The sequence below is a fragment of the Crocodylus porosus genome, unplaced genomic scaffold, assembly GCF_001723895.1.
Source record: "Crocodylus porosus isolate Cpor-Errol unplaced genomic scaffold, CroPor_comp1, whole genome shotgun sequence".
Classification (NCBI taxonomy): domain Eukaryota; kingdom Metazoa; phylum Chordata; order Crocodylia; family Crocodylidae; genus Crocodylus; species Crocodylus porosus.
The window spans coordinates 43,964,662-43,984,377 of NW_017728906.1; the positions used below are offsets into that span (position 1 = coordinate 43,964,662).

The 19,716-nt window shown below is 44.8% G+C and overlaps 1 protein-coding gene across 1 annotated transcript in view; it reads left to right on the top strand.

Annotated features, from left to right (window-relative positions):
• Positions 1–19,716, top strand: part of PDXK (pyridoxal (pyridoxine, vitamin B6) kinase) — a gene marked incomplete at its 5' end in the record, with an annotated part of 67,256 nt that overhangs the window by 23,829 nt on the left and 23,711 nt on the right. The window contains one exon of the mRNA XM_019529021.1: positions 8,389–8,443. Within this exon, the coding sequence (XP_019384566.1) occupies positions 8,389–8,443 (55 nt within the window). The remainder of the gene's footprint in view (positions 1–8,388; positions 8,444–19,716) is intronic.

Consider the following 19,716-nt stretch of genomic DNA (forward strand, 5'->3'; position numbering starts at 1 on the left):
GCCCCCGGGTCTGTCTCGCCGATGTCTGGCTACTGCCGGCACCCTGGGGTCTGGCCCGATACTGCCGCCCTGTTACCGGCGCCCTTTGGGCCTGGCTCGAAGCCGCCACCCTGTACTGGGCCTTGGCCCCTCTGGGGCCGATACCGCGCTCCTCACGCTCTCTCTCCACCTTGCTCTGGGGCCTTGCCCTCTCTGGGGCTGATACCGCGCTCCCTCTCTGCCCTGCTCTGGGGCCTTGCCCCCTCAGGGGCCACCACCGCACTCCGCACACTAGGGGCACAGGCGACCGCCGCCGTGCCTGTCCCTTTGACCCTTCTCTGGGTCCGGTTGCCCCCATTGGGCACAACACCACCCTTATGGGCTGGGGTCTGCAACCCTGCACACCGCGCCTCCCCAGCGCAATACTGTGCATCTCCGGCACAGACAATAGTGCCCTGCCGGCACTGTGCCTCTTCTGAGCACCTGGAACCCCCAAGCTGTTGAGGAGCCCCGCTGAGGCCTCCTCACTCCCCTACAGCCTCACCCGGTCCTCCGGATAACTGTAACCAAACTCTAGGCACCCGGCTATAACATAAACCACGCAGAGTCTCCGTGCTCCCAAACATAAACTCCAAGCCCCTCACCAGGCTCTCAAGCCTACCTCCCTTTAGGGCGTTCTTGTTCCCGGCATCATCGCAGCCAGTCAGCGTGGTAAGGCTGCAACTCCTAACTCGGGCTGCTCAGCTCAGCTGCAGAGCTCCTGCTCCTGCAGCAGTCAGAAGGGAACTGCTGGTCAGGCTCCAGCCTAAGCTGTTTATAAAGGCCCGGCCCTGCCCCCTTCTGGCCACCTGACCTGCCTAGTCGCCCTGGCAACCGGCACCTGAGCTGCCCTGGTGATTGGCAGCTCTGCCAATCTCACTCAGTCACGGGGCACCTACGTGACTCCGTGACAACAAGGTATTTACATTTATGTGACCTGGTGGTATTTGCAGGGCCATTCTAAATTTGTTGTGCTCTTTCCAAGTATGGGGAACCCAGAGGGTGGTGATGAGGAAGTGCTCATCCTCATCTTGGGACTTCTGTTGTGGTGTCCCCTAAGGGATCCATCTTGTCACCACTCTTGTTCAATATGTAGTGAGGCTGTTGAATGAGATTGTACAGAGATTTGGATTAAGGTGCAGTTAGTATGTGGAAAACACCCATCTCTATGTCTCCTTTCCTGAGCCTGGTTCTGTAGTCTCATCCTTTCCCTGTGCTGGACTGCAGTTAGGGATTGGATGTGGGTTGACCAGTTGAAACTGAATCTAGAAGTGATGGTGGTGGGCAGACCCCTTGATGTGGGGTGGGGGGAGCAGTAGATTGGGACACCCATCACTGAAGGTGTTCAGCCTCTCTTTGCCACTGAGGTTTGCAGCCTTTTACTCCTCAATCTCCTTTGCTGAAAAGGCTGCAACCCCTCATTTCAAATTTGGGTCTGGCCACTATTATCCGTGGCTTTTGTAACCTCAGTGCTATATCACTGCCTATGTGTCCATAGGTAGGAAATAAACTTAATTTTTGCACAGAGGGAGCTACTGTCCCTCACATCAAAGAGCTACTCGGCACAGCTCACAAAGACACTCTCATGGACCCAGATGGACAGCCTTCCAACTTCATCTCTGTTTGTGCAAAAATGAAGTTTATTTCCTATCTATGAGGACTTTTTACCATTTTGTACCATCTGTACTTTTCCCAGATCCTGATGAAGGGACTTTGATCCCGAAAACTTGCAGAAAAGGACAGTTTTCTTGCAATTTCCCAGTTGGTCTAATAAAAGGTATCATTTTGGAGCCAAGAGTTCTAGTATTTTGTATGTCTTCTTGTCTCACCAACATAGCTACCAAGTACACCCTGATAAAATGGGTCACTACATTCTATGTAACTTCTTTTTTTATGGGGGTTTTTTTGATGCAAAGCTACAAAAGCATGTTCCAGAACAAATGAGAAGGCAAGGTGTTTATATCTATAGACGCATCCTTTTTCCATACCTCCATATAGTCATTTTTTCTTCTTCCTGAAGACTGTGAACCCAATCCTGGTGACATGTAACTTGTGCTATTCAAGTAGCAGTTACTAAACCATGCCCTTTTTTGTGCTGTGCTTGGCAAACTTGCATCTACAGAAGTTAGAGGCAATAGAAAAAGCAGTGTGCATGTCACAGGTGAAATATTCAGTGTCTGGCCAAAGACATTTAACACATTGCAGCAACTCCTCTAAGAAATGACAAGGTGGCATTCTTCATTTGGTGTACACTATATTTGTTCAGCAAAGTCTACAGTTACTGTGTGCTTCAGTGAACCATGATATACAGTTACCAGCTTGAATTCTTTTTTTGTTGATTAAACTCCTGTGAAACTGCCAGAGGATCCAGCTTCGTAACTATTTACTGTTTGGGTTTTTTTCGCTTGTGATCTTTGAATTATTGTACTGCGATATCTCACAAAAGGTACCAGATTTTAGATGAAACCTTTAGGCTGAATTTTATTTCTGACCTGTAAAGAAAGGTTATCTTGACCCTTATTCTTTTCCCATTCTACAGAAACAGGGTAAGCGAAATCTTCTCTAAACATGGTAGAGTAAATTCAAACTTGGTTACTAAAATAAACGATTTAACTCTAGGTTTAAATCATAAAGTAGTCCTAGTTTCCCTTTGTACTTTCTATGTATTTTCCTTCAGTCTCTAGAAAAAAATATCTTGGTAATTCACATTGGTTGGTAACCATTAAAATGTGTTGATTTGCCTTTTTGGCAAAATTGGTGCTACTTTTTTGTATACCTGTTATCAAGGAGAATATACTAAAGCTATACACATTTAAATGTTTCCTGGCTTAACATAGCTTTATTCATTCATCTATTTTTAATTATATTAGAAAATTGCAAACTATGTTTTGCCTTTTCTTAAGTAGATTATAACTTTTTACTTGTTGCATAGAAAACTAGGGTTGGAAGGAACCTCAGGAAGTCATCTAATTATTCTAGTCCGAGGGCAGGCAAGTATTTGGGCCTGTGGGCCACGCAGGCAGTTCTGGGGAGCTGCTATGGGCTGTTCAGCACCCTCCACCCCCTAATAGCCCAGAGCCTGCGCTCTCTACAGCTTCTCCCTGCCACTGAGAACAGTGCACAGCTCCAGCCCCAACCTGCCCCATGCCCACTCCGGACTCAGTCTAGCTGGAGCAGATCAGCCAGAACCTGCGTGTATAGCCCTGACCCTGGTTGACCCTGTGCCTGTTCTGGACCACTTGTCCATGCTGAGCAGTGGTGGGGCAGACGCTACTGCTTGGCGCGGTGGGAAAAGCGGTCCCCCCTTGCCACTGCTGGGCCCTTCTTGCTGCAGCTCCTCTCCACTGCCATCACCGCCACCTGTGGGCCACCCAGAGGGGCAGAGGAGCCACAGGGCATCCTGGGAGTGAGCTCTGGGCAGCTGCAGCAAGAAGGGCATGGCAGCAGTGAATGGGAGGAGCTACCTTTGCCATATGCTGAGCAGCAGTTTCTGCCTGACTGCCTCTACTACTGCCACTGCTCATCATGGACAGGTGAGTCTGGAGCAGGTGCAGGCTGGGACTGTGGGCATGGGTTCCAGCCAGTCCTGAACTGGTCTGCTCTACTGGGCCAAGTCCAGACCTGGTATGGTATGAGCCAGAGTTGGGGCTGGGCACATGGGTCCCTGCCGGTACCACAGGGCTGGAACCAGTAGTGGTGGCAGCCAGAAAGAGCCGCTGCCGCCTTGGCTACCTAGAAAGGCAGTCTAGATGCAGAGCTGCCTCAGCCCCACTATGTGCCCAGGAGATGGCAGGATGTGCCACAAGCCAGAGTATGCTTGGGCCAGGTGGGGCTGAATCTGGCCTGCAGGCTGTATTTTGCCCACCTCTGTTCTAGTCCAATCCCCTGCTCAAAGCAGGACCATCCCCAACTAGGTCATCCCAGCCAAACTTTGTTTAGCTAGGTATAAAAAACCTCCAAGGATGGAGAGTCCACAACCCCCCTGGGTAACCTGTTCTAGTGCTTTACTACCCTTCTGGTGAGAGGTTTTTCCTAATATCTATCCTAAACTTCCCTTGCTGCAACTTGAGACCATTGTTCCTTGTTCTGTCATCTGCCACCACTGAGAACAGTCTAGCTTCATTCTCTTTAGCACCACCCTTCAGGTAGTTGAAGGTTGCTATTAAATCCCTCTTCAGTCTTCTCTTCTCCAAACTAAATGAGCCCAGTTCCCTCAGCCTCTCCTCAACCCTCTAACCATTTTTGTTGCCCTCCGCTGGACTCTCTCCAATTTGTCTACATCCTTTTTGTAGTGGGGGGGCTTAAAACTGAACATAGTACTCCAGGTGTTGCCTCACCAGTGCTGAATAGAAGGAAAGAATGATTTCCCTGGATCTGCTAGCAATGCTCCTACAATGCAGTCCAGTATGCTGTTAGCCTTCTTGACGACAAAGGTGCACTGTTGACTCATATTCAGCTTATTGTTGGCTGTAACCTCTAAGTCTTTTTCTGCAGAGCTTCTGCTTAGCCAGTCAGTCCCCAGCCTGTACTGGTGCATGGGATTGTTCTGTCCAAAGTGAAGGAGCGTTTCATAGATATTGGGATCGGAAGGGACCTGAGCAAATCATGGAGTCCAACCCCCACACCCTCCTCCAGGCAGGAAAGAGTGCTGGGGTCAGGTGACCCTAAAAGAGGTGAGGGGAAGGAGGAACCTTCTACCCAGTGGGAATTTCCTCTTCCCAGCAACTCACCTCTATGGTGCCTTGGTTAGGAGTCCTGACCCAAGAATACAACCCAGGTCTCCCATGTGGCAGCCAAGAACTCTACCACTAGGCCATCAATACCTAGGTTGGGCCACTTGTGTTTGGATGAAAATTAGAAGTCATGTAACGTGGACAGAAACAGCCCTTTTCATTTTGGAAAGTCTTAAATGTGCTGGATAAATAAAAGATACAGTTTATGAAGACCTATTTTACATTAAGATTGATTTAGTAAACTAAGGAAGTTCTTTGTCCAAAACTGTATTTAGTAAAATGATTTAGTTTTCAGAACTAGTTGATCACAACCTCTCAAACCTAGATTTATTTATAAATTGGAGGGGAAACTAGATTTTTTTCGAACAGATCTTTATCTACTCTATTTTGGTGAGAATCTATAAAAAGCAATTACTTAAAAAATGACTAGCTGTGATGCATTATTTAGGGTTAAATCAAAACAGCAGGGTGGGAATATGTAGACATAAGACCACTTAATTTCTAATAGATGTTTAAGGCTCATCTATTCTAGGACTTAAAGTTATAAGCCAGTTGTCAAACTTGCCTTGTGTTTTTGGCCAGGGTGACAGGTGGAGTGGCTGGGAGCGACCAGAATTGTTTCAGCCCTCTGGACACCAGTCACCATGTCCACTGGGGCCTAGGGGTCCTCAATTCTGTGGCAGGCCATGCCTCTGGCCTCTCCCATTACTTCCAGTAGCCTGCCGGTAGCTCACTGGGCCAGATGGGGAGCAGTTCTGTTGGCTGGATTTGGTGCCTGGGTCATGATTGACACCCCTTTTTAAACATAAGCAGGAGTTAGCTAGGATGCTTTAAATGCTACTCTGGACAAGGCCTTTGCAGACAAATTAACGTCATGACTTTGGAAGTGCAACTTACCCTGTTTCCTGGGGATGACAGTTGATGATGTCAGACTCCTAAAACTTGAGCCTTGTTTGAATGTAAACCTTATATATTAAAAGCTGTTTTTAATTGTTCTGCCTAGTGCAATCTCTTTTTCTCTAAAGTACAATTAAATGTTAAGGTTTAACAGTAGGCACTCTGAAGTGTTCAACGCTGTGGAGTTAGAGACACTCTCAAAATTAATTACCACTTAATAGTAGATAAGTGTTGTGCTTCTCTTATAGGTAATGCTTGTGCTAGTGATTGAAAGAAATGAGATATTTTTAAATCTGCTTTTTGTTTCACTTTGTATATTGGAGGTATCAAAGATATGGTCTGCAGACCAGCTGGATGAAGTTGATACTCCTGTTTTAAATGATGTTACTCATTGTGCATCTTCTGCACTTCAACAGTGGAGATTAAAAATATGCAAATGTAAAATCTCCCAGCCTGACTCCAGAGTAGGTGTAGAACCTGATGCTAGCCTATCTGGCTCAAGCCTTGTTTTAACTTTCCCATCTCTCCCTCTAACATGAATGTATAGGATTGTTTTGTTCTCTGGCTGGGCAGTGAAACCAAACTGCCTTTTTCTAGGAGATTCGTTTGGAAGAGATTTATATGGCATCTAACAGAGTCTATACAACTCCGTAAAATCATAACTGATAAGGGGCTGATGGGAAACAAAACAGCATTTGTGCACAGACAGAAGTGATAATTTTTACTTGATCTTGCCACAGAAAGCAGTTTATAGCTGTGACCAAGCACAAGTGCATGGCTGCAGACAGCTTCAAAAATGGCTGATCCAGTGAAAATCTGCCCCCTCATTGTATGAGAGGTCAGATGAAGGTGTTTCACAACATAATGTTTTCTGCATGAATGACTCATGCCTCCTTAGTCTGAGGGGGGGCACAGCAACTGCCCACAGGCGGAAGCGTTGGCAGTAGCAAGCGGGGACTGCCTGCAGATGGCTGCGGTGATGTAGGCGGCGAGGGTGGGCCGAGCAGGGACTGCCTGCAGGCAGCTGTGGCAGTGTCAGCGGGTGCGGGGGGAGGTGAGCGGTGACCACCTGCTGATGTCTGTGGTAGCAGCCAATCTCAGGGGGTGCACATGCCCCCCCTGCGTGTTGCCTATGGTTATCTGTAACTTCCATCTGCACTGCCTGCCAGCCTTAAGCTGTTTTCAGAATGGGAATGGGGAAAGGGAGCAGAGGGAGTTTGGTCTGGGGCAGGGGTGGGCAAAATGCGGCCCATGGGCTGGATGCAGCCTGTAGGACGCCTAAAAAATTTAGAAAGTTAACATTTAGCTGCCCCTGACTGTGGCCCTCAATGGCTTGCCAAAACTCAATAAGTGGCCCTCTGCCCAAAATAATTGCCTGCCGCTGGTGAGGTTGTCAGCCCCCTCTGAAGGGTGGAATGGGTATATTGGAGACTCCCCTGAGGTGCCCCCTCTGTTCCCTTTCCCTCCTCCCATTCTGAAAACAGGGACAGGTTGGGAGAGAGGAGGGGCCATTGCTAGGGGAAACCAGGTGCAGGTTCCCAGCGAGCAGCTAGATTCCCCTTCCCACTGGAACCAACAGTGAACTTCTGTTTGATTCTAGGGGTTCTTGTAACTCAGAACGCATCCTGGAAAGTGTTCTCAGTTATCGTGGGGAGCTGCACTTCTGTCTGCACCCTTGAAACATACCTTTAACCGTTTGTTGCCCCAGGCATTAAAACAGGGAGCTTATTATTTTCCAGTCTGTGTTTTGTGTCTGAGATGGTCTTAGAGCTGGCATAATTTGCCTATATGGTTTTAATTTGGGTGAGGTGGTTACCCTCTTGATGACAAGGAAGATATGTGCATCCCAGTGAAGAGCATGACTGGCAAAGGCTTCAATTACCACCCTCTTCCCCCCAGCAAATTGCCTGAAAATGAATCATACACAATTTTTTCTGCATCATTACTATTGTCTCCTTATGACTCACTGAGCCATATATAGTAGCTTTTCTTTTGAGGAGAAATTTTATTCAAAGCAAAGAGATGTGAAAGCAAATATTAAATGTCAGGCTGTTATGTCAGATTTGTATTCAACTGTAGTGGTGGATAAAAAAGTTACATGGCTTGAACATCAGAAAAATACAGTAATTGCTTTCTCTATTAAAAGGCTAATGTCAGGTTAAAATCTTTAGTTGCTTTTCCCCACCTATTATGTATAATAACATTAGATATTAATTTTAAATAAAAGCCTTTGTTTTGCTTTTTTTTAGCTTAACTTTTACCACTCCTTTCAGATTGAGTGAGAAATGTATTCTCATGATACTCTTGGAATCCTATGTACTGCTGCAGTATCTGGATTGCAAGTACTACAGTGATGTGGTTAGTGATGAGTGTGGCTTTCTTTAGCTGTTTCCATTGGATTAACCTCTTGTCCCCAAAGCACAATCTCAGTGTTTTCTATTGGCCTGGGTTTCTTGGCTTATGAAATCTAAATTTGGGAGCCACATTGGGTTTCCCTTTAAGATTCTCCACCCTCCTCTAAGAAAAGTTGGGTTTGTTAAAGCACTGAGATCGCTTTTCTCTCCATTTGTCTCACTGCCCATCTCTGGATCTTGATTCTGTTTCTGGCCAGGTTGTGTGATGGTTGTCTACCAGCCTGTCATGGACCATGGTGATAATTCATATCTTACTGTTTTATGATATTGATGATCTGCAGAAGAATGTTGATGTTCTAAAATTGGTATTTGTTTCATATTTATAGGTGTTGGGATTGGAAGTTGACACTGTGAACTCTGTCCAGTTTTCAAACCACACAGGTAAAAAAAAAAAAAAAAAAAAAAAATTCTCAATATATTATTCTGCATGCCTGTGCACAGTTTGGTACAGTTATGGCTGCCAAGCACTCGGTCCCTCTCACTGTGTAGTGCTTTGTTCTTATTTTCTATTCCCTTTTCCTAACTCCCTTTGAAATGCAGGGGCTATGGGTGTAATGTTCAGAGTTTGATCCAAAGCATATTGAGGTTTGTGAGCTTTGGAAAAGTGCCTAAATCTATATTGTAATGCATTCCAGTCTGTTGCTTAATCTTGTGTGGGTATTTTGTTAAACAGTGTAGAAGAAATAAAACTGAGCAAGGAGATATCTTGTCAGTAAAAACATTAGATGTTAAATAGAATAAATATTGCATCATCCCATAACTGGCAATCTGAATAAGTCTCCAGTATTTGGGCTTTTACAGGAAACCTCATGACTTTTAGCTGTACTGCCACCCAGAATTACTCATTATTTTAGTCAGGCCCCTCGTTGGGGGTTGACTTAAAAATCCTGACTAACTTTTGTTTTTACAGGAGTATATCTGGGGTTCGTTTTATATGCATGCTGGTTTTTGAGCCTGTCAGTTGTGGTGTGCCCATGTCACGTTTTAAATTTTTCTCTACCATTTTGAGGGAGGGCTCAGACTGAAAGCTGACATTCTCATGTATTCCAGTGATTGTCCCCACTGGGGCTTTGAAGAAAAACAGTGGGTATCACAAGTAGTCTTGTGGTAGGTGTGATACCCAAAAATAAAGAATCTGTTTTGTAACCATCTAGTTGGCCTAATAAAAGGTATCGCAACACTTGCAATTGGTGGCAACACTGATATTACCTTGGGGCAGCTCTTCAGTAAGTCCTGGCACAATGTACCAGTTGCCAGAGGGATGGTAAACTATGGATAAGGAGAATTCTTAGCACCTTTTTAAAGAAAGTTATTTTGTGTATTAACATCTTTTGAAAAGAGAATGATTGTGTGACTTTTGCACTGAATGTTCCTAAAGTGATAACAATGGTCTCTGTTAACCACCTGCCTAAATCTTTGGAACCAAAACCAAATCTGAGCCAAATTCTACTATCTTATCCTGTTCAGCAGGATATTGACTTCAGGAAGGTTAAGTGAGGTTGCCTGGAGGCAGTGAGTGAAATTCTGATTCCACTGAATTTCATGGGAATTCTGCCTTTGACTAAAACAGAGCCATAATTTTGCTTTTGATGCAAGGTCAGGAGGATGAAAGAACATTTCAGCATCATTTAAAAAAATCAGTATATTCTTATTGTCTAGGGAAGCCGTGGAGAGAGTAATCATAGAATAATATCATAGAAGTAGGGTTGGAAGAGACCTTGTAGATCTTCAAGTCTGACCCCCAGATTTCAAGTTTCTCCTTGAAAGAAATAAGGAGACCTGTTTCTTTCACATGCAGTTGGCCTAGATCAAAGGCTATGTAGCCTGCTGGCAGCCTTTGGCACAGTGCAAAAGTGTTCTCACACCTTGCAGAGTGAAAGCTCTAGAGCTGATTTGAAATCTTTTAATGCATTTAGCTTAAAAAGTATCTAGATAACATGGTAAAATTGTTGTAAGCTCCAGTAATGAAGTAATAAATTCACCTGTGTAATTGATGACAGATTTCACTTTTTTGCTGCTTCCTTGATTCAAGAATTAAATCAGTTTTATGGCATATTAAGAGATTCATAAAAATTGTAATTGGACCATAAACTGAAGATAATGTAGTTTGCTTGCATTCGCATTATCAGTTGGATGACCAGCTTCTTGAGAGAGAAAATGGGAGTAAGTGTTTTTAATAGTATGACAAGTGAAAGTTAGGAAGGCTTATGATGAATACGCGTGGTTGCATGATGAGCGGCTGGCACTCATTGAGGATGATGGGAAGAGCAACAAAAACAGTCATTCTAAAGTGGGCAAGAGAGATGGCCCTAAGGGCTCAAAAGTTGCTAGTCAAAACCAAAACTCATGAAATGTTTTTTTTAAAATAATTTTAAAAAATGTTGGGGCTCTTGGAATGTTCCCAGCTTCAAGCTTGAGTTCTTATCTGAGGGGTGGATACCAGTTTGGTTTTTTTTTTCTTCTTTTAAGCCATGACTCCAAACTGTGATTCTTTAAGAAGAAACACCAAATATTGGAAGTCTTGCAGCAAATTCTGGAGAGTTAGCAAGAGTGGATAGAAGTTGAAGTTTTTGTTACTTGGTTGCAGAGCAGGGAACCTGCTTATCTTGAAATCTTTCATCACTGCAGTTTTGCCATTTCCTTTCAGTAACTCCAACAATCCCTTCTTAAATTTGAACCTATGCTTTGGGCCTGATTTGACTCTGCAGTTGTGCTCTGAATTGCTGAAAAATAGGTATAGAAGGGGCCTCAAAGTCCAACTACCTCTTGCTTAAGGCAGGGCCATCTCAGCCTAGGATTTGTCTCACCTTTTCTTAAATGAGGATGGCGATTCCACAGCCTCTCTAGGACAGTAATCTGTTTCAGTGCTTAACCACCATCATAGTTAGGAAGTTCTTCCTAGTTTCCAAACTAAATTTCCCTTGTAAGTAGCAGCATACCTATGTGCACATATTTGGAGGCAGAAACCCATTTTATACATGCGAGTACACAAATAAACACAAATGTGAGCAAATTGGGGTTGCTATAAATGTATGGACACTCCATTAAAAAAAAACAAAAAAAAAAACAACGCTAAAAATGCCTGTCATTAAAAACAGTTTGCCTTTCTTAGAAACATGAAGCCACTGGAGCTTTAGCTTAGTTTCAGGGAAAAGAAAGCTGGAGGCAAGTTGAAAGACAACAAAGCCACCTCCTGTCTGAGCAGGAGCGCAGCACCCTGCATAGATCTGTCAGGGCTTTGTGGCTTACTAGAGCCTGCTTCAACCTCTCCCCCCTCCAACCACTGGGTCCCTTTGATCGTCCCTTGGCTCTTACACTTGCTTGCTTTAAGGGACAGGGAAGGAGATAGTGTGGCCCAGACGGAACTGTGGGTCCACAGGAGGAGAGGCCGTGGATGGGGAGTTTGTCCTGGAATGAGGGAGTGGGGCCAGTGAAAGTAAAGCTTACAGGGTAGGCTGAGAGGGGCATCATGGTGTGGGGTGCAGTTTGGGGTGTCAGGGTGTGGGGGAGTAGGGGACCCTTGTGGTAGGGGCAGCAAAGTATAAAACCACATGGGTGCCAACCCAAGATTTTTTTTTTACCGATAGGAAAAACGTCTTGGTTTAAAAAAAAAAAAAATCAATTAAAGGTTTACAGATGGCCAGAAAAAGAAATATTGGAGCAAATACACATGCTGTTTTTTGGCACTGGGAAAATAACACTAGTTGCAAAGTTCTTATTTGCATACTGTAGCAGTTTTACAGTTTCCTGCCTGCAGGAAATGAGGAAGATTAGAGATGCCTTATCTTAAAGACATGGATCTTATCCGGGTCTCTGGAGCTGAGTGGTTATAAAAGCTGGTAGATACAGTTGGCTCATGCCAACTGCTTTTGTGATTTCTAGATAATGAGGGAGTAGTGCATCCCAGAAGCAACAGGTTGCAAAAGCTACTCTGTGACCTGTGGACCCATGTACGTTCTTTCAAACTCATTCCTGTGCCTCCCCCCTCCCCTTTTGCTCTTGTGAGCAAAAGATAAAGTATAGCAAAATTGTTTGCTAACAGGTCTGCTGCTATAGTAGAATCATTACCAGTTTTTCTTCTCTACATTAATAGAGAGAAAATCCAGTTGTGTCACAATCTACCTCTACTGACAGCTGCTCAGAAAAGTCAGCCTTCTTCAGTCTTTAGTAATCTTGAAATACAGGCAGCATTTTAAATCACAATCCCCTGGAGCACAGTTTGTCATGTTGCCTGGTGAGGAGAATTTACTGTATGATTAGAGTGACTCACCTCCCAACGACATCATGCTTCACGCAGAAATAAAAGAAGCCATCACAGCCTACAGAGATGCTCTTTCTTAAAAAAGAAAAGAAAAGAAAAAGGTGTGGGGGGGGGGTGTAGGGAAGGGACAAGCCAGTATTTGGAAGATTGTCATGCTGTCTTTAATGTGTAAGAATGCTAATCTAGTTTGGTGCAGGGTTTTTTGGGAGGGGGTTGTTGCCTTTTTATGAAAGCAGTCATTTTTATGTTGCTTTCCTTTCTTGAAGAGATTGGCAGATTAGTTAGTAGAATATATATCATACGCTTGCTTTATTGTTCCAAATCCCATGCTTGAAATGGTTCCAGAACAAATAATTTGCATATTTAAAAGCAAGGAACTTTTTGCTTCCTTGTTCAAGGAGCTGGATACAGTACGGTAGCTTTGTTAGCCCTGATATGCAAGAGATTATAACAAAGCCTCACTGATTTGATGCTCAACTGCCTGCCTACCCCTTATATAGTCATTCATATCTGTTCAGAGCGAGTGGAAAGTAGAAATTTCTTCATTCATGCCTACCAGTAATAACATTTTATTCCCACATTTCACAAATGAAATTTGACTCACTCTAGGGTTTTAGGGAATGGGAAACTGGGTCCTGCACATCTAAGTTTGTCTTCAGCATCATCCTCCCCAGAAGGAAGCTACCGATAGAGAAACTTTGGCACAGGTGGAGAAGGAATTTTGTGGCAGATTTGGGAATACAGCCTGTATCATCTCTCCCTGTCATGTGTTTTAAACGCAAGATCACCTTTTCTCCTTCAAGGCTTTTTAAGTCTGGCTTTTGTTTGAGCAGCTCCGTATAATTTTGGAGTGAGAAAGAGAAGAGAATTCAGACTTCAAGATAGTGGGTGGCATGGTAGAAATAGCGGATGTTATAAACCCCTCTGTAGGAATTAGGTAGACAAGGTTCTCATGGCCTCTGATCCTCACTGCCACACATTTGCATTTTCACAGACCTGCATTTTGCACGTTGACTTCTATTCCATTTAGAAGAACACATCAACAGCAGACTCTCCCTATGCCTGAAGAAGGGTGTTTGTGCCCGAAAGCTTGCAAAGAGCAATTTTTCCAACTATTTAGTTGGTCTAGTTTTATAGTAGGTAGGGTCAGAAGGGACCTGAGCAGATCATCAAGTCCAACCCCCTGCCATAGCAGGAAAGAAGGCTGGGGTCAAATGACCCTGACTAGATGATTTTCTAGCCTCCTTTTTGAAGACCCCCCAGGATAGGAACGAGCACCACTTCCCTTGGAAGTTGGTTCCAGATCCTAGCCGCCCTGACTGTGAAGTAGCGCCTCCTGATATCTAGCCTGAATCTACTCTCCATCAACTTATGGCTGTTATTCCTTGTTACTCCTGGTAGTGCTTGGGGGAACAGAGACTCTCCCATTGCCTGCTGGTCCCCCTTGGCCAGTTTGTAGACAGCTACCAGATCCCCTCTCAGCCTTCTCTTATGGAGGCTGAACAGGTTCAGGCCCTGTAGCCTCCGCTCATAGGGCCTGCCTTGCTGCCCCCTGATCATACAAGTGGCCCTCCTCTGGACCCTCTCTATGCTGGCCACATCCCTCCTGAAGCGCAGCGCCCAAAACTGGACACAGTACTCCAACTGCAGCCTGACCAGTGTCATATAGAGGGGGAGGATCACCTCCTTGGACCTGCTCATGATGCATCTGTGGATGCATGACAAGGTGTGGTTGGCCTTCCTGACCATATCCCCACATTGGCAGCCCATATTCATTTTGGAATCGATAATGATTCCAAAATCCTTTTTGCTGACAAAAAGAGAGTTCCCCAGCCTGTAGGTATGGTGCTGGTTCTTTCTCCCCAGGTGCATCACCTTGCACTTGTCAGTGTTGAAACCCATCCTGCTCTTATCCGCCCACCTCTGTAACCTGTCCAGATATAGTTGCAGCCTGTCCCTCTCCTCCAGCGTGCCCACTTCTCCCCACATCTTGGTGTCATCTGTGAATTTGAACAAGGTGCTTTTCACCCCCTCATCCAGGTTGCTGATGAAGATGTTGAATAGTGTGGACTCAAGGACCGAGCCCTGGGGAACCCCACTGCCCACATCCCTCCAGGTTGAAAAAGACCCGTCCACCACCACTCTCTGAGTGCGGCCATCCAGCCAATTTGCAACCCATCTGACTGTGTAGGTATCAATGCCACAGTCACCTAATTTCTTAATGAGGATGGGGTGAGAGACAGTGTCGAAGGCCTTCCTAAAGTCTAGAAAGACTACATCCACTGAGACACCTGCGTCCAAGGATTTCGTGACCTAGTCATAGAAGGCCACCAGGTTGGTCTGACAGGACCTGCCTCTAATGAAAGGTATCACATCTACCCAAAGAATCTTGTCTGCCTATGTCCTTAAACCACCATGGCTACAACCAACACCCTCAAAACTCTATAGGAATTATATTTTTTATATTTTCTTTCCTTGTAGTCAATCACTGTTTTCCCATCTCACCATCCCTAATGAAGTTGGTGTTTGGGATTTTTAGTTTTGAATTGTAAAGCAATTCAAAAAGCTTAAATGAATTCTAAGGAATGGAAGAGCCTCTCGGAAGAGATGAGCAAATGCATTTAAATACTTCAGGGTCTTAACCTTTTTTTTAAATCTAGATGTGTAGGGGAAGTGTAATTCTGTACATCAAGAGAAAACGTTGGACAGCAAGATATCTGGTATTATGGGCTGCCTGTAAACATGCCCGAAGGCTCCTCTGATGCTCTGTAATTACATTGCATCAGAGCAGACTCGATTAATTAAGTCTGCTGGAGTGTGCTAATTGGCATGCATCAGCCATCTGCCGTGTCCCATGTATCAGAATCTCCATGTTTCAAAATGGTGGCAGGGGTACTTTAATTAAAGCTCCAATTAAAGTACACTTCCCCATACACTTCTGGAGCACATGTAAAAACACCCCATATAATTCTCATGAGTTTCCTCTGCTTAAAAAAATAAATCTGGAAAATGTGTTGCCATACTCAAAATTTCTGTTCTACCAGTTCTGGGCCTGTCTTGACTGGAGTAAGTAAATTGTTTGGTGGTGTTATAACTTGAGCTGAAGAAACTAGAATGGTAAAATCCAATTTTTTCCTTACAAAAGGGCATAAGCCAGGATTTGTACTTGGCTTCCAAAGAGGGAATGTTAAATCTTGTGACCACTGTTGCTTCCAAGCCAACACCCTCTTTCAGTCTCAGCACAAGGCACATCCCTTCCAAACAGCCTGGAGTCATTTGTTTATCTTAAGTACAAATGTTTTATTCCATAAGTTTTCTTTCTCTTGGCTGTGCTTTTTTACTTTAATGTGCATAAATAGTAAAATATGTGACCTTGAACTTGAGTATTATTAAATGCCAAAATGGAAATATTTATTGATGGTAGGGTAATAGAAAATGGTGCATGTTTGGGTGGGAAGGGGGATGAACTATGATACATTTAAAAAAAAAAAAAAATTCTTTTAGAGTTCCTCAGATTTTCTGTACAGTTAATGAAACGATAATATGGGGGAATAAATTTCATGAGTTCATTATCGTCGTTTGGGCCTTTTAAAGCATGCATTCTAACTCCATTCCTGCAAATTACATTCAGTTTTGACTAGATAATGAAGACCCTGAGATCATCTTGATGATCTATTTGGACAAAATTAAATTTTAATTTTCCCTAGGAAATTATCATAAAGCTCTACGGACTAATTCTGCTTGGCTGTGTAAAGTTTCATCAGATCACCTTCTGATTGAAACAGCAGTTTCTGTCCAAAGCATGTTTGCCAACAATCTTTGCTACGAGGACCAAATAGAGTGGGCAGTAGAAGGAACCTGGCAATCTGTTCTGAATGAGACAGATAAGCAGGAATCCTGGTTTTCTCTATTAAAAAACACGGAAGTCTCTGATTGTACCCCCCCCCCATTCATGTTTTTTGGTGATTCAAATGAAATGTCACTATATGCATATATGTATCAGTTGAACACAACATTTTATTGATATATTTACAATTTTTTAAAATAATTCAGAAGCCTACCAGTGCCTCATTTATTATAATGAAATAAATTCTAAATACCAGTATATTTTGGCATTTGATTTTGGTTTTTTTAACCATGGAAAATCGGAGCTCCCTCTTCCCCCTTTGCTTACCAGGATGAGGGCCCAGCTGCAGCTGCCCCACCCCACTACTTTGTGGCACTGAGCAGCCCTGCTGTGCCAGTATCCTTCCCCTGCCATTGCCCTTGGTACCCAACCCACAGACCCCCCAGCCCTGCCAGTTCTCCTTATCCCCAACCCGCAGCACCCCATCTCTGCCAGTGCCCCTCACTTTTAACCCACTGCCCCCCACCCCCAAGCCCCCAGTGTGTGGGGCAGGGGGTGTGTGGGCATAGGTGATGCATTGGGGAGGTATGGGGGGCACATGCCCCCCAGATTTGTTCCCACAGCATGGCACAGGGCTGCAGCCTGGCTGAACTGGCACTGAGCAGGAGTCACCTCTGCAGGCCAGTAGGTGGGACCCAGTGTGGGAGCGTGGAACAGGCAGGGGAGACTAGGTGCTGATGCTGCAGCCATGGCCACCAAAATGAGGTATCCCATGCCTGCTGCTGCAGTTGGGGGAGCACAACTCCATGCCACTGCTGTGGCGCCTCACCTTGGCAGGTATGGCAGCATGGCACTCCCAGCTGCAGTGGCGGTAGCAGCATCACTCAGCCTACCATCTCCACTCCATCCTCCTGCGCTGGGTCCCACCTGCTGTAGACGTGGCTGGTGCTGGTCCGCTGCCAGCTCCTGCCCAGCTGTGGGCTTAAAAATCTGGGGGGAGGCACATGCCTATGGGTCCAACCCCGCTCTGTGAGTGGGTGCAGTAGTGGGGAGCCACTACCTCCCCTCCCTTGGGGCAAGCTGTCTGTGGCTCCATCCCATTCCCTGGCTGGGTCCCTGGCCATGCGTTTTCACCTGTACTGGTCCCGGGCCCTGGGCACTGCTCACCATTCCAGCTGGGCAGTGCCCTAGCCCCATCTGCTTTAGCGATGCATAGGGAGTGCATGTGGACCCCCTGAGCATGGTGGTGTACCCCCTGCAAAGGGTGGTTGCCGTTCACCACTCCCCCTGCCGTTGATACCAGAGGCGGTATTTGCAAGCAGTTCGTGATCGCCACTGGCCACCTCTGTCACTACCAGTGGTGTCTGCACGTGGTCACCAACCACTGGTTGGTGCTCACCACCCTTCCTTCACCTGACAGCACTGTGGCTGCCTGTGGCAACTCCCCACTTACCTCTGCCAAGTTCCTGCTGCCAACAGTGCTGCTGCCGCCTGCAGGAGCTCACCATACCCACCAGCCTCCGGGGGCACGCATTGTTTATGCCCAGCTGAGGAGAAACCCATGGTTTCCCAGGTTTTTTTCATTTAAAGGAGGAAATCCACATTTTTCCACGGAAAATGGAAAACTCATGCTGATAGGAGAAGCATGGTTTTAATCATTTTTTCTTTTAGGACCTTGTTTGCAGATATTCTCTTAATTTTGAATGTACCTAGTTTTCATTAATTCTTCATGTATCATTTGACTCGGTTTCCTTTTGGAATTGCCATGTTTAAGTCCCTCTATTGTGTGTGCTGAACTTTGGATTATGTCACCAAATTTTTGTGATCGTAATGGCATCAGCACAGTCTTATTACCTGAGTGCTGTGATATATTCTGACTGGCACAGTTTAAAACATATTGAACATAAGGTTGAATGAAGGATAGCATGAAGGGCAACTCTGTGCTAGACTGGGGAAGTAGTTCCTGTTTAAAAATGCAACTAATGTGAATAAAGTTTAATTGCCTTAAAGGGTTAGTTTATTATTGTCAACCCTTGGTTGGCCCCTAAGATTTGATGCTACACACACAGTACATTCTTCACAGTATTCAAACCTCATCTACATTAGAGTCTAAACATATCTGTTGGAATTTATGAAGTTTGTCAGGGTAACTTTTTGAGGTGTTAATTACCTTCCTGGTCAAGACCAGGCATTGGACATCAGTGGCCTTGTACAGATGTTCATTTTCTCCACAAGTATACAGATGTTCGGGTGGTTTTTTTCCCCCAGAGTAAAAGTGGCTGCTCCAGGAGAAAAATAGCCTGGGAACAACCAGAGTTGAGTAACTTCCAGGAAAGTTTCTTGTGGGAGAGCGAATGTCTGTATATGCTGACAACAGGGTAACAATGGGCAGTCTGAATTAGTCAGTCAGGACTGCCTATGCACTGCTGCCATGTGTTGCCAAAAGAGCCTGAAGAGCATGCTGAGATGTCTGCACGTGTTTCCCTCCCCTCCCCTCTCTCCCCCCCCACCCATCCTCTTCTCCCAGTTGCACAGTGTCAGCACTGCAAGCTCTCTACTCTTCAAGGCCTCAGCATTTGAAAGTCTATACATGTGACTCTCTAGGTAAGGTTTTTTTGCTTTTGTTTTTTCTACCATGAGAATAAACCTGGGAGAATTCTCCCAGGTTATTTGAATTTGTGTACACAGCCAGGGTTAATGGTGATGGTAGCTTGTCTGATTACCCTTGCCTGTTGGGCTAGCCATTCAGATACTACCTCCTAACAACATAATTTTTGTCACTATAGCTGTAAAGCAATGTATTAATGTTACAGAGAGAGTTCACTTTCCTTTAGACTCCCTGTTTTTGATGCAGCAGTTTGTCTACACACAGGATAACTCTTGAATAATGAGGGTTTTTTGGCTATGCTAAAAATTGCTGGGACTCATAGCCCCTCTTAACTTGCATCCCAAAAGAGAAGTAGTTGTTGCCTTCCTGAGAAGTCTCTAAATCAGGTCTGCTTGTTTTTGTACAAGCCTTTTTGGTTAACTTAGCAATTGTTGCCAAAATTAGAAATGAAGTATTTTTTTTGGTTGCAAAGATCAAAATTATATTTTGTTCTCATTTTGTACCGTTGATATATAGAGCAGGGTTTTATACCGTGCATTACCCACAGCCAATTGGGGAAAGTGGGTTAATATGTAATGTTCACATTTTGAGAAATTTTTTTGAGGCTGATCTGCACAGGTAAGCCTCTTACCTTTTATAATTATCAAGCATACTAGGCAAACCTCAAAAAGTCATCAGGACAAACTAAACACACTGGAAGCCCAGCTTACAGCAAGAAATTTTGCTTGATACCCTTGACATGATGCTCACTGTTACTATGAGATGTTCTTTTTAGCTCCAGGCATTCCCTATTCAGGAGGTTCAGAGACCTGTAAATAGGGATCTGCCTGAATTGCTCCGGAAGTGCGCCGTGTAGAGGCTCCTATAATCTTGTTCTTTTTGCCACCCCCCACCACTGTTTGGTGGAGGGACTCCTGATCTTCTGGGAGGCAAAAAAA